At 39.5% G+C, this 14,486-nt stretch overlaps 1 protein-coding gene across 2 annotated transcripts in view; it reads left to right on the forward strand.

The window, feature by feature from the left end:
• The first annotated feature begins 845 nt into the window (after positions 1-845).
• OSBPL9 (oxysterol binding protein like 9) overlaps positions 846-14,486 on the forward strand; it is a 167,627-nt gene continuing 153,986 nt past the window's right edge. For both annotated transcript variants that reach the window (XM_060021870.1, XM_060021879.1), the window contains exon 1: positions 846-1,157. In XM_060021870.1, the coding sequence (XP_059877853.1) occupies positions 993-1,157 (165 nt within the window). In that variant the 5' untranslated portion in view covers positions 846-992. The remainder of the gene's footprint in view (positions 1,158-14,486) is intronic.

Here is a 14,486-nt window from a genome sequence, read left to right on the forward strand (position 1 = left end):
AGCAAGGAACCTTTCTGTCTCCTTCAGCGTTGCATTCCCAGGACCTCAGACATTGTCTCAATATGTAGGACAATACTTCCATTGTCCTTATAGGCTCTATGTGATTTCCCCTTACTTTCTGACCTTATCTCCAACTACTTTCTCCTTGCTCGCTGCTCCACTCACAATGAACAATCTGCTGTTCCTTTGCCAGCCTCCCTCCTTCCCTTTCTTTAGGTCTTTGCTCAAAAGTTACTTTCTCATTCAGGTCTTCTCTGTTTGGGAACTTAAAATTGTAGCCCCTACTCTCTGCTTCTTTCCTTGCTTAATTTTTCTCCAAATTACCAAATTGTAACATACTGTATAATTTACTATTTATTTCCTGTTCGCATCATGAAGTCTCTGCTGAATCCCTAAAGCCTAAGAGTATCTAGTACAAAACAAAAAGTATTTGTTTTATTTTATTTTATTTATTTATTTTGCGGTACGCGGGCCTCTCACTGTTGTGGCCTCTCCCGTTGCGGAGCACAGGCTCCGGACGCGCAGGCTCGGTGGCCATGGCTCACGGGCCCAGCCGCTCCGTGGCATGTGGGATCTTCCCGGACCGGGGCACAAACCTGTGTCCCCTGCATCGGCAGGCGGACCGTCAACCACTGCGCCACCAGGGAAGCCCCCCAAAAGTATTTATTAAATGAATGGGTTTGTGAAATGATTGCTTAAATGAATATCAGATGTGAAATCTTTTGGATGTGTAAGGTATCATCATGGGCAGTAAAATTATTTATGTTAATAAATAATCTTAACAGCAGTATTCATGCTTGAGTTCTTCACATCTCAGGTATGGAGTCCTACACACAACAGGCTCCCCAAAAAATCTTTTTTTTTTTTTTAAATCGTTTTTTGTGTTTGATAGCTGGGGCCAGGGGTCAGCGAGTCCACCAGGGCGAGAAGGAGCCGCTGGCCCCGCCCTGGCCCCGCCCCTGCCCGCGACGGCCACGCCCACCGCGTGCCGAATGCCTTATAGGCGATTGACGTCAGGCAATTTGTTGTCATTGGCGGCTCCCAAGATGGCGTCCATCATGGAGGGGCCGCTGAGTAAATGGACTAACGTAATGAAGGGCTGGCAGTACCGTTGGTTCGTGCTGGACTACAATGCAGGGCTGCTCTCCTATTACACAGTAAGTCCTCGGAGGCAAAGCCCCGAGCGCCTCGGGGGTCGCGATCCCTGGGTGGAGGTGGGGACCGGGCGTTTTGGTAGCTGGGAAGAGGTTGCTAGGCTTGGGGGTGCAGCCGTACGGGAGGGCTCCCTCGTGGGGGAGGGTTTTACGTCCCCAATAGCCAATGAGGGTGAAAGAGATGCTGGCTCAGCCAATAAGCGGGCACCGGCTTTATGATTTATGGGCTGGGGGCGAGCCGTGTTTCTTAGGGTCGGGTGTTTGTTGGGGGGGTGGAGTGGGGTGCTGTTGTAGGTGGGTGGGTGGTTGTAGTCGTGGTTTGAGGGGTTCGGTCGCGCGGTACGTGCGGTTTCCCCTTGTTAATCATGGATTTGGTACTGTCCCCCCAGGCCCTGTAAACGGCCGCGCCCCTTACCTTCCCTCCAGGGATTGAGGAGCGCTGCTTTCTTAGAGCAGTGGTCTGACGAGCTTGGCCGGGTCCTGAAGTGACTTGCCTTCGCAGGTCTGCCCAAGTTGAGCGTCTCTTCACAGGACTCCCGCCTCCATTCCGCGGGAGGCGAGCGTGACCGACGCCTTAACTTTTGAGAGCGGAGGATTTCCTACACAGGACTCTCTTGTTAGCGAAGAGAGACTGGATAGTGCGATGTCTCCTGAAAGTTATATTCCGGGAAGGGCCGAGTTAAGGGCTTCAGTGTCGTTAAACACGAATCAGTGGCCGTGGGAAGGTCCATGAATTGCTATGAATCTTATGTTCTGACTATCCCTCCACCCCCGACGCATTAGAAATGGAAGGTGGGTGGAATTAGAGAAATTACTTCCAAAAGTACTGTCTCTGAATGGTTAATGGTCTAGTTAATAATAGCCAATGAGAGGGAAGAAGCCTCTTAAAAGAACAAAATAGAATGTCCTGAAGGCTTTGGAAAATAATAGAAGACAGAAGGAAAAAAAATTCTGATTATGGAAGGAGGGTTAATGTCAATGAGAGAAATGGGGACGCTAGTATTTTTTCGTTAATTTAAACAATATTTATTGAGCGCCTACTACATGTTAATTGTTATTGCTTTAGGCTAGGGGTGTGTGGGTGTGTGTGCACACGCGTGTGCACGTGAGCAAGAATCAACAGAGATCAATATATTCATCATTCCTTTTCTGTGGAGCTTATCTTCTAGTCTAGTGGTTCCCTTAATTCATTTTACTCACGATAATTCTGCAGGGTAGGTATTCATTATCCCCATTTTACAGTTTTGGAATCTGAGGCTCCTGGCTTTTAAGCAGTTTGCTCAAGATCACAGAGCTAGCAGTAAGCAGTGTTATCAGCGTTCTAAATAACTGGCTTTTTTACTTTTTCCATTACACTTCACTTTCACTACAGGAAGGAGAAAAATGCAATCTTTGAGTTACTAAAGACAAGCCTGCAGGAGTAACAAGTATAACTTTCAACATCAACTTCCTTTCTTTACATAATTTTTAAAGGGAAAAAAAAAGACCAAACCTGAATAAAGTTTAAATACATCGTTCAAGATTATCTTTAGGTAGCCATGAAAGAGAGGCAAATGAACATTGTATCCTGAAAACTCTGGAATTAGAAATCCCATAGTTCAGATAAATGAAGAGTAATATTGGGTTTCAGTAGAAGTGATAATCAGAAAATCCTTTTGAACCTTCCCAGCCTATTCAAGGTAGAGTAATTTCAGTGAGTGGCACTATGGAATGAAGTTACTCTACAAATCCCAACTTTGTGTGGGTCTGAATCTAGGGTCACACTGGAGAGGCCCCAAGCTGGGGTTCTTGGGAACTCCTAGCGCAGACAGAATCTTCTTTTTTTCCTGTTTTTCTTCCTTTGTCATATCCTTTTTCTGCCTCCTTGCCCTTTTACTTTCTGAATATCTCGACAAATCTCTCCTTGTCTTACTGGCTAAATACGGTTTTTTAAATTATACTTCTTCCCTGCCACCTTCCCCCACCCCATTACTTATCCTCCCTTCTGAGATTAGACTATAAAAACATCATCCCTGCCAGCAGAAGGAGGTATCATATTTCTCACTAATGGATATTTAGAAGGTTTTTTTCTTGTTCTTTGGTGTTAAAGTATTTGCCAGCAGCTAAACCACAGAGAAATACTGTAAAATAAAATGATCTTGTGAAAATAAAATGATACTCAATCCCAAATTAGAGGAGGTCCAGTAAAGATGGGAAAAGGGGCTTCCCTGGTGGCGCAGTGGTTGAGAGTCTGCCTGCCGATGCAGGGGACACGGGTTCGTGCCCTGGTCCGGGAGGATCCCACATGCCGCGGAGCGTCTGGGCCCGTGAACCGTGGCCGCTGGACCTGCGCGTCCGGAGCCTGCGCTCTGCAGCAGGAGAGGCCACAACAGTGAGAGGCCCGCGTACGGGGGGAAAAAGAAAAAGACATGGGAAAAGGATAAGTATTCACCTAAAGAGAAAATAGGAAACATTGAATGTTGGCAATGAATTCTGTACACTTGGACATTGTTTCAGTACATTAGGATTTGGAAGGATGAAGGTACATCTTAATGATTTGCATGTGGCTGTTAACTTGGATCTGCATCTTCTAGGAGGAGTATCTGAATTAGTTGCACAACATTTTAACCAGAGCAGTAAATAGCAAGTTACTCTATTCCTTGTTTCCCAAATCACTCGGGCTCTGGTCTGGCTCTGTGGTTGCAGGCCTATTCTAGGGTGGCCATGAAAACCCTGGACTAAACTAAATTGGCCTTGTTTTAGAGTCAGCCTGTACCAAGAATTGATATTGGGATAATCTCAGGGTTGGAAAGGATCACAGGAGTTGCTGTGAACTAAATAGATTCACCCAAACCTCACCTTAGCCTGGATCTTCTCTTCTGGACCTGGGCCCAGACCCAAACCTATCTTCTGGGAATGGATGGTCTTTTTACTTTACATTTCTTTTATTTTCATAATACATAAATTTTCAGTTTTTGCAAAAGAGTTTTGTATATTATTCTGACCAATACAGGAACAGAGAAACTGATTACCTTCTTTAGAAAAGTAGAATTAGGCAATCTTTTCAGCTCAAGCTCAGTCTTTTAATTATTAAAAACAATTATTCATTCAGCAAGCATTTATCTGGGACTTTTTAATAGGCACTTTACTATATACGTTGGAGGTACAAGCATGAAGGAGAGAGTCCCTTCCATCTAGGAACTCACAATCTAGCAGAGCAGACAGCTAAGCATAATTTCAAAACAATATGGTAAATTCTACAATAGAAGTAAGAGTAGACTGCTGTGGGCACATTGCCTAAAAAAGGCTAGAGAGACATTTGAGCCGAGACTTAAAGGTAGAAGAGAAGAAGGGCATTTCAGGCAGTGGGAAATATGTACAAATTGGGAAACTTGAGAACATAAAATGCATTAAGATATTGAGAATTTCTGAGCAGCTTCAGTGTAAAGGTGTGTAGGGAGATAACAGGAGATTGAGTCCAGAAGGTATTTGGAGCCATAGGTCAGGCCTGGAGACGAAGATCTGTTAGATTATAGCACAGAATTTGTTGAATTTTTATTAGGTGAGATGCCCAGAGAGGGCTAAGGATATAAATTTGGGAACACTGTGTGGACAGCCAACCGTTTAGGTGAATCATGATCACAAAGGAAGACAAGAAAGGAAAGAAAATTGAGGGAGACATGGATGCGTGATATAGATTATGTGAGATATAGATATGTGAGGAGTTGGAAGGTTAGAAAGTTAATGGAGGTCGTGCCTTTTGTAAATTTATCAAATGTTTATTGATTATGTACTGTGTGCCAGGCACTATGCTAAGAAGAAGGGTTAAAATAGTAAATAAGATGGATATAGTCCATAGTCTCGTGATACCTAGAGTCTACTGCTGTGTACATCAGGTAAGAGCTGTGATAAGGGAAGCATAGGATTTGGGGAGGTGCAGAGGTGGGCAACTTGACTCTGTCTTGGAGGGTCAGAAAAGGTTTCCTAGAAGAAGTAGGTTTGCTGTTACCTGAATGGTGAATAGAGATTAGCCATGTGAGCAGAGAGAGAAAAGTGCTTGAGATAGAGGGAATAAATGTTTTTCGAGGAGACAAGAGTAAGGAGTTCGTTAGTCCTGGAGTTTGGGCTGTGTGGTGGACAATGGTGAGAGGAGCTGGAGAGAGAAGCAGGGGCCCAATAATGAAAGGCTTTCTTGATCAACCATGCTAAGGAATTTGAACTTTACCCTGCCAGGGCAGTGGAAAGTCATTTAAGTGTTGTAAGCACTTTTTGTTATAGAAAAAAACTTTTATTATAGAAAATTTCTTTCAAACATACACAGAAGAGGATAGTAAAATGAATTCCTGTCATCCAGCTTGTACAATGTCAACATATGGCCAACCTTGTCTTATTAATCCTCCCAATAGCTCCTTCCTAGCCCACTGGATTACTTTAAAGCAGATCCCAGAACTCATTATTTCATTTGTGAATATTTCAGTATGTATTACTAAATGTTAAGGTTTCTCTCTTAAAAAATGTTATCACAATACCATTATTACAACTAAATAATAATAATAATTTATTAATATTTTCAACTATCCAGTCAGTGTTTAATTTCCTTGATTTTTTTCTCAAATGCCTCTCCCTCACCAGTTGGTTTATTTGAGTCAGGATTCCAAATAAGATCCACATATAAAACTGAGTCTCTTTTACTCTATAGGTCTTCCTTCCCTCTTTTTTTCTTTGTCATTCATTTGCTTTTTTTTCAATTAAAAAATTTTTTTTGGCTGCATTGGGTCTTAATTGCTGCACACAGGCTTTCCCTAGTTGCGGCAAGCAGACGGTACTCTTTGTGTGGTGCTTGGGCTTCTCATTACGGTGGTTTCCTTTGTTACAGAGCCGGGCTGTAGGTGCGCAGGCTTCAGTAGCAGCACATGGGCTCAGTAGCTGTGGCACTCAGGCCCAGAAGTTGCAGCGCGCAGGCTCTAGGGCATGTGGGCTTCAGTAGTTGTGATGCGTGGGCTCAGTAGTTGTGGCTTGCGGGCTCTAGAGCTCAGGCTCAGTAGTTGTGGTGCACGGGCTTAGTTGCTCCGTGGCATGTGGGATCTTCCCGGACCAGGGCTTGAACCCATGTCCCCTGCATCAGCAGGCGGATTCTTAACCACTGTGCCACCAGGGAAGTCCTGCCATTCATTGATTGAAGACAGCAAATTATTCTGTAAATTTTCTACATTCTGAATTTTGCTGATAATATTCTTGTGGTATGTTTATACATGTTCCTTTGTCCTCCGTGTTTCCTATAAACTTATAATTAGAGCTAGAAGCTTAACTTTTTTTTTTCCTTTGGGCAGGAATACTTTGTAGGTGGAACATATTACAGGTATCTCCCGCTTTTTGAGAGTTTGCTTTACCCCACTTCACTTTGAGGAAAGACCTATATTATTACCTGTTTTTGCTAACCAGAAGAAATCCGAAGAGGATTTTTGCTTTTATGGAAAATAGGTGAAAAGCAAAAATAGCATTCAGGGGTTTTTTTTTGCAGTGAGCTGTTAATAGAGGCAGTGAGTACCCCAAGCAGCAAGAGTGGCGCCAGTAATCTCCGTCCCTGGGAACTACACAGCATCAAACTGCCATAGCTTTGAACTGTGTCTGTGAGCATCTTTGCTTTACCTTGGTTTTATTTTGTGCATCCGTTAGAAAGATGTGTCCTAAGGTTATTGCTTCTTTGCTTTATGCCATTTCAGGAAGGTTTCATAGGAACACTGTACTTTCAGGTAGCAGGGGAAACCTGTACATCAAGTGGCACATGATGTCTGGTTGCCTCTCTGAGTTTTAAAATTGATCAGTAGCTTCAGGTAAGATTTGTATTCTTTAAAGAATACTATGGTTACAGAATAATAATGAAGTCATATTGACAGGATTTCAGTGATTGATTGGATGTGAGTGAAAGGGGAGGAGGAGTCTGATGAAATCCAGGATTTTAGATTTCCTTTGATGAATGATGATAGGAAGGATAAGAAGTATAGGTTGAGGTGAGAAAGGTGGTTGCTTTGGGGCATGTTGAAATTGATGTAAAGATATCGTGTAGTCTGGAACTTAGGAAAGAATCTGGGTTACAGGTAAATATTAGCTTTACACAAATGGAGAGTTGAGAGAGTGAGTGGGAATAATAGAGAGCTTTGAATAGAACACTGAGAAACACCGTTGGATTAGATATCTATTGCGTGGTTACAAATTACCCACAATTTTAGCCACTTAAAACAAATATTTATTATTGCATAGTTTCTGTGGCTCAGAACTTTGGGAGTGACTTAGCTAGGTGGTTCTGCCTCAGAGTCTCTCATGAAGTTACAGTCAAGACATTGGCTAGGTTTGCAGTCACCTGAAAGGCTTGACTGGAGTTGGAGGATTTGCTTCCAAGATGACTCACAATCACGACTGTTGGCAGAAAGCCTTAGTTTCTTGCTGGCTGTTGGAAGGTGGCCTCAGTTCCTCACCAGCCAACCTCTCCGTTAGGCTACATGAGTGTCATCATGATAGAGCATCTGGCTTCACTCAGAAGGAGTAATGCAAGTGAGAGCCAGGAGGAAGCCAAAGTGCTTAGTATGACCTGGTCTGAGGACATCACTTCTGACTTATTCTGTTCATTAGAAACGAATCATTAAGTTCAGCTCATATGCTCATGGGGATGGGAATTTTAGGCATGGGCAGGAGAATTAGGCTCTACCTTTTGAAAGGAGTGTCAAAGAATTTGTGGAGGGATTTTAAGCCATCACAGTCATATTTAAGGGATTGGCAGAGAAAAGAGCCTGCACAGGAGAGTGAAAAGGGACAGCCAGAGGTATCAGAGAAAAACCAGAAGAATGTGGCAGTCAAGGTGGGAATAGTGAGTTGCCTTGAATACTATTGAGAGAATTGAATAGATGAAATCTTAAAAATATCCATTGGATTGATCAATTTGAACATCACTGACGCCCTCAAAGAGAGAAGTTTCCATGGAGTCGTGGGTGTGGAAGCCAGATTAGAGTGGTTTGAAGACTAAATAGGAGGTAAGAAGTGGAGAAAATGAGTGTAGATTACTCAAGATGTTTCATTGTGAAAGAGGCAGAGAAGAATATGGAATTGAGGGGAAGGGGTTTCTAAGGTAGGAGTATGCTTAAATGTTGTAGGGATAGGAAGCAGGGTCCATGTTAAAAATGAGAGTAGAGTCAAGATTTAAGGAATGTAGTAAACATTTAGATCAATGGCCATGGGAACTGGAAAAAGGAATAACTAGGGACATGTTGAAGATTAATCAGGTTGTATAAGGAACTAGTTGAGATTATAAAATATGATTTGTTTAGTCATTACCCATAAATATTTAACACTATTTCTTGATTTGTATTGTTTTTATAACACTTTGGAGAGAATGTTAGAAATAGTGAGTTAGTAAGTTATCAGGGCCAGTCAAGGTAGTCTTTGTAAAAGGAATCATTAGAGAAATAATATGTTCTTTGCTGTTACATGCTGACTGAAACAGACTCATAGTGACTTTGAATTTCAAAACCACTGGTAACCTAAACACATTTAAATGTTATTTGGCAATCCTTAGCAATGTCTGGAAGGTGATTAAAAAAGAAATCTGTCATCTAATTCTTGGATTTTAGGTTTTTGAAGAGCTTAAGTATATGTGTTTCTCTTGCAAAGATGTAAAGGAGGGAGTCTCAGATTCTCCTAGAAAGATATCAGCACCACTCACATCAAACAATTAAAAGTGAATTTATACTTTTCTAAATAAACTGTTTTTGAATATATCAAATATGATTTTTATTAAGCTTACATGGTACATAGTAATAATCCAAATCTTAATATAGTAGTTTTAGAATTGTAAAAGGAACAGAAGAAAAATTGTATCTAATCTAAATGCCCTGAAAAGAAAAGAAAGAAGCCTCCTAAGAGGGTAAGTAGAACCAGTGGGAAGAAGTATATGGAAATTTTATATCTTTTACTTTCCTTGAATACTCTTGTCAGTCAAGGAGTCTGATTCCTCCAGCTCCGTTTTTTTCCCTCCAGACTGCTTTGACTATTCGGGGTCTTTTGTGTCTCCATACAAATTTTAAGACTTTTTGTTCTAGTTCCATAAAAAATGCCATTGGTAATTTGATAGGGATTGCATTGAATCTGTAGATTGCTTTGGGTAGTATAGTCATTTTCACGATATTGATTCTTCCAATCCAAGAACATGGTATATCTCTCCTTCTGTTTGTATCATCTTTAATTTCTTTCATCAGTGTCTTATAGTTCGCTGCATACAGGTCTTTTGTCTCCCTAGGTAGGTTTATTCCTAGGTATTTTATTCTTTTTGTTGCAGTGGTAAATGGGAGTGTTTCCTTAATTTCTCTTTCAGATTTTTCCTCATTAGTGTATAGGAATGCAAGAGATTTCTGTGCATTAATTTTGTATCCTGCCACTTTACCAAATTCATTGATTAGCTCTAGTAGTTTTCCGCTGGCATTTTTAGGATTCTCTGTGTATAGTATGTCACCTGCAAGCAGTGACAGTTTTACTTCTTTTCCAATTTGTATTCCTTTTATTTCTTTTTCTTCTCTGATTGCCGTAGCTAGGACTTCCAAAACTATGTTGAATAATAGTGGTGAGAGTGGACATCCTTGTCTTGTTCCTGATCTTAGACGAAATGCTTTCAGTTTTTCACCATTGAGAATGATGTTTGCTGTGGGTTTGCCGTATATGGCCTTTATTATGTTGAGGTAGGTTCCCTCTATGCCCACTTTCTGGAGAGTTTTTTTGCAAAAGTTAAGTTTACATGATACATGGAATCATATAAATGAAATCATATTCAAGGAAAGTATTTTGAGGTATTCATAATTAATTTTTTCCCATTCACATGACAAAGATTATTATGAAAGTTGATATTCTGTGTCCCAGAGTTTTGTTCACATTAAGCTTTCATCCTAAGATTGTCCACTTATTTAATTTAATTTATTTTAGCATTACTCTTATGGCACAGATGGGCAAATAAAATATTGGGTGAATATTTGGTTTGTCACTCTGACAACTATCTCTACAGTCTCTCTCAATCCTCCTCTTTCCTCCATCACTTGTAGAAGATGCCATGCTTCCCAGAGACAATAGAGTCCATTTGGTGGAAACACTCTCAACTGCTCGTACTCCCACCTGTTGGTATACTTACTTTCCTGCCTATCCTTCTTTGTCATGATGGAAGAGGTAATCCTTGGGTGTTCTGGATTTCATCTGCTCACACATTTTTTGAGGATCTCAGTCTATAGATTTTCTCCTTTTTCTGCTTTCCTCCCTCTCTCCTGTATGTCTTCAACTTCTTCCTTTCTATGTACAGACTCTTGTTGTTTATTTTAAGAATATTTATTTTGCCGTATAACAACTAAACATCATAGTTGTAACAATTTCATATGGAAAATTTTAGTAAATTTTTAGGTTGCCTGGTGCTTTTCATTTTTTATTGAGATATTAATACATATACCATCTCTTTGAAAGATACAGTTCAATGAGCTTTTTATTTTTAGTTTATTCACAGAAGTGTATAACCATATCCACAATCAATTTTAGAAAATTTTCATTACCCCTAAAAGAAACCCTATTTCTATTAACAGTCACTTCCAGTATTTCACCCCTAGCCCTAGGCAACCACTAATCTACTTTCAGTCTCTGTAGATTTGCCTCTTTTGGACATTTCATATAAATAGAATCATATTATTATTCTTTAAATAATTCTAATATGGCTTCTTTCATTTAACATGGTGTTTTCAAGGTCCATCCATATTGTAGCATATATCAGTGCTTTTTATTGCTGCATGTTCTGTTATATATATATTGCACATTTTATTTATTCGTTCATTAGCTGATGAACATTTCAGTTGTTTCCACATTTTGGGTATTATGATTAATGATACTGTGAACGCTTGTGTACATAAGTTTTGGTGTGGACATATGTTTTCATTTTTCTTGGATATATATCTAGGAGTGGATATATATTTGGATATATATCTCCAAATATATTTCATTTTTCTTGGATATATATCTAGGAGTGGAATTGCCACGTCATACGGTAACTCTGTTTAACTTTTTGAGGAACTGCCAGACTGTTTTCCAAAGCAGCTGCACCTTTTTACATTCCCACTAGGGGTATAAGGGTTCCAGTTGCTCTGCATCCTTGCCAACAATTTGTTATTGTCTGTCATTTTGATTATAGCCATCCTAGTGGGTGTGAAGTAGTATCTTACTATATTTTGATTTGTGTTTCCCTGGTGACTATTGATGTTGAGCATCTTTTTGTGTGCTTAATGGCTGTTTGTAAATCTTATTAAGAGAAATATCTATTTGGGTCCTTTGCCCATTTTTAAATTGGGTTGTCTTTGTTGTAAGAATTTTTTATATATTCTAGGTACAAGTCCCTTATGAGATACCTGATTTTCAAATATTTTCTCCCTTTCTGTGGGTTGTCTTTTTACTTTCTTGATAGTGTCCTTTGAAGCACAAAAATTTTTTAATTTGACTCTAATTTATCTTTTGTTGCTTGTGCTTTTGGTGGTATATCTGGAAAACCATTGCTTAATCTAAGGTCACAAAGTTTTATTCCCAAGTTTTCTTCTAAGAGTTTTTTAGTTTTAGCTCTTGCATTTAGATCTTTGATCCATTTTGAATTAATTTTTGTATATGGTGTGAGCTAAGGGTCACATTATTTTTAAAAAACTTTATATTCTTTATTATTTTTATTATTCTTTTGCATGTGGGTAACCAGTTATTCTAGCACCATATATTGAAAACACTATTTTTTCTCCATTGAATTGTCTTGACACTCTTGTTGAAAATCATTTAACCATAAACCATGTGAAGACTTATTTCTGGACTCTCAGTTCTATTCCATGGATCTTTATGTCTATTCTTATGCCAGTGTCACACTATTTCAATTACTGTAGCTTTGTAGTAAGTTTTGAAATTGGGAAGTGTAAGGACTTTAGCTTTGTTCTTTTTCAAGATGTTTTGGCTATTCTGGTTTCCTTGAATTTCTATATGAATTTTAGGATCTACTGGCTTTTTCATTAACAAATTAACATGGACTGTATCTCTCCCAAGTTGAAAAATATCTCTGCTAATTCTGTGTCTCCCTGGAAATACTATCCTAACCTCTCTTCTTCAGGATAGGTGAACCTATTGGAAGAGTCTTCTACATTGTCTGTCTTTATTCATCCATCTTGCATTTACCTTACAGCAATCTTTTTACCTCCAGATTTCACTGAAAATCCTGGCAAAGGTCTCCAATGATAGCTTTGTTGCTAAACCCAGTGGGTGCTTTTTACCCTTAGTTTTAATATTGCTCTCTCTGCAGAATTTGACATTACTCTTTATTTTAAAGCTTTAAAAATAGTTTTATTGTTCTTGAAGAGATGACAACATAATCTTAATTTTTAAAAATTGAAACAATAGCGAAAACTGTATTAGGTAGAAGGAAGGAAAGTTCTACCGGAAATCCTACTAGCTGTGTTTTGGAGAATAGCTTTCCTAGCAACTCTGTGCTTATATACACATTTATGTATATTTTGTACAAATGGAATCATTTTATACATGATATTCTACAACCTAAGAGCATTTTATTAAAAGTTTTCTATATAATTTGTTGTACCATTTTGTATTGCATTTCTTCAAGTAGCAAAATGAACAAAGGATATCACTTTTCCTTCATCCTTACGTAATGAGATCTCAGTCATCTGGCTTTGGGAGATTAAGATTCCCATGCTGTTTGTGATGCTGGAAGAGAATGTACAATAATTTGTATTATGTCCCACCCAGTCTGCTAGGTTAAGGCAGTTACAAAGACCCACCCACAAACAAAAGACTCCACTTCTTTTTTTTTTTTTTTTTATAAATTTATTTATTTATTTTTGGCTGTGTTGGGTCTTCATTTCTGTGCGAGGGCTTTCTCTAGTTGCGGTGAGCGGGGGCCACTCTTCATCGTGGTGCGCGGGCCTCTCACTGTCGCGGCCTCTCTTGTTGTGGAGCACAGGCTTCAGACGCGCAGGCTCAGTAGTTGTGGCTCACAGGCCTAGTTGCTCCGCGGCATGTGGGATCTTCCCAGACCAGGGCTCGAACCCGTGTCCCCTGCATTGGCAGGCAGACTCTCAACCACTGCGCCACCAGGGAAGCCCCAAAAGACTCCACTTCTTAATGAGGGAGTGGCAAAGTTCTAGAAGAGCTTGTGGGATGAGAAATACTATTATAGGCCATTTTTGGAAAATACAGTGTGCCACAAGCCTCTACTATATTAATCATTGTCATAGGTATTTTCTAATATTGTCAAATACATTGCCTCATTAAGCCTCATAACTTCTCCCATTTTTTCTTGCTACCACTATCTCATATAAATCACCATAATGTCTCACTTGGTCTATCGCAACAACCTCATAACTGTTCTCTTTGTTTCCTTTTTGTGCTCTAAAGTCCATTTTCTATCAACAGCCCAAGTGATCGTTAAAAAAAATGAAAAAAAAAAAAGATCATGTTTTTCCCCCTGCTTAAAATTCTCTAATATTAGACTATAGGAAAAAAATCCAAACTCTTTACTATGACTTATGGCTTTATGATCTTTCTCCACTTACCTTTCTACAGTAAACCTTTTGCTCACCACTCTCTATCCACTCTAGCTTTTTTTGTGTGTTCCTAAAACACCTCAAACTTGTTCCTGCCTCAGGCCTTTGCATATATTTTCTGGCTTCCTGGAACTGATATTACCCCATGGCTGTACCATGGCTGATTCCTTGTTGGTGTACAGGTCTTCATTTAGGCGTCACTGCTCAGAGAAGTCTTTCCTTAACAACCATCTAAAGTAGACCTCACTGTCAGTCACTAGCACAATGGTCTTGTTTTATTTTTTCATAGCATTTCTTGTTAGCTGCTAAAATTATTTTGTTTGTTTGTTTATGTCTATTTCCCTCTGGAATGTAAGCATTCCCTCTGGAATGTAAGTCTCTGTTCCATGACAACAGAGACTTATGTTCATCATTTTGTCTTTAGTATCTAGAGCAGTGCCTGGCACTTAGTGAGTATTCAATAAATATTTATGGAATGAACAATAGTGTGAAATAGTTTTTACTTCCTTTACACATGAAGAAATTGAGACGTAAGAGATCACACGGTAGTTTCTCTGTACGTGATTAAGCCTTCCGACTCCAGATAGAATGTTCTTTCTGTCTGCGGATCCTGAATTGTGCTAGCATTGATATTTTAAAATGAAAATAAACCCAAGTTATCACTAGTCTGCTTACAGGTAAAAACTAATTTACATCATTATCACAATGAAATAAATGTTCTTCAGAGGCTCTTCTAAAGTGCAAACTGCAT

Source organism: Delphinus delphis, chromosome 1, assembly GCF_949987515.2.
Source record: "Delphinus delphis chromosome 1, mDelDel1.2, whole genome shotgun sequence".
Taxonomy (NCBI): domain Eukaryota; kingdom Metazoa; phylum Chordata; class Mammalia; order Artiodactyla; family Delphinidae; genus Delphinus; species Delphinus delphis.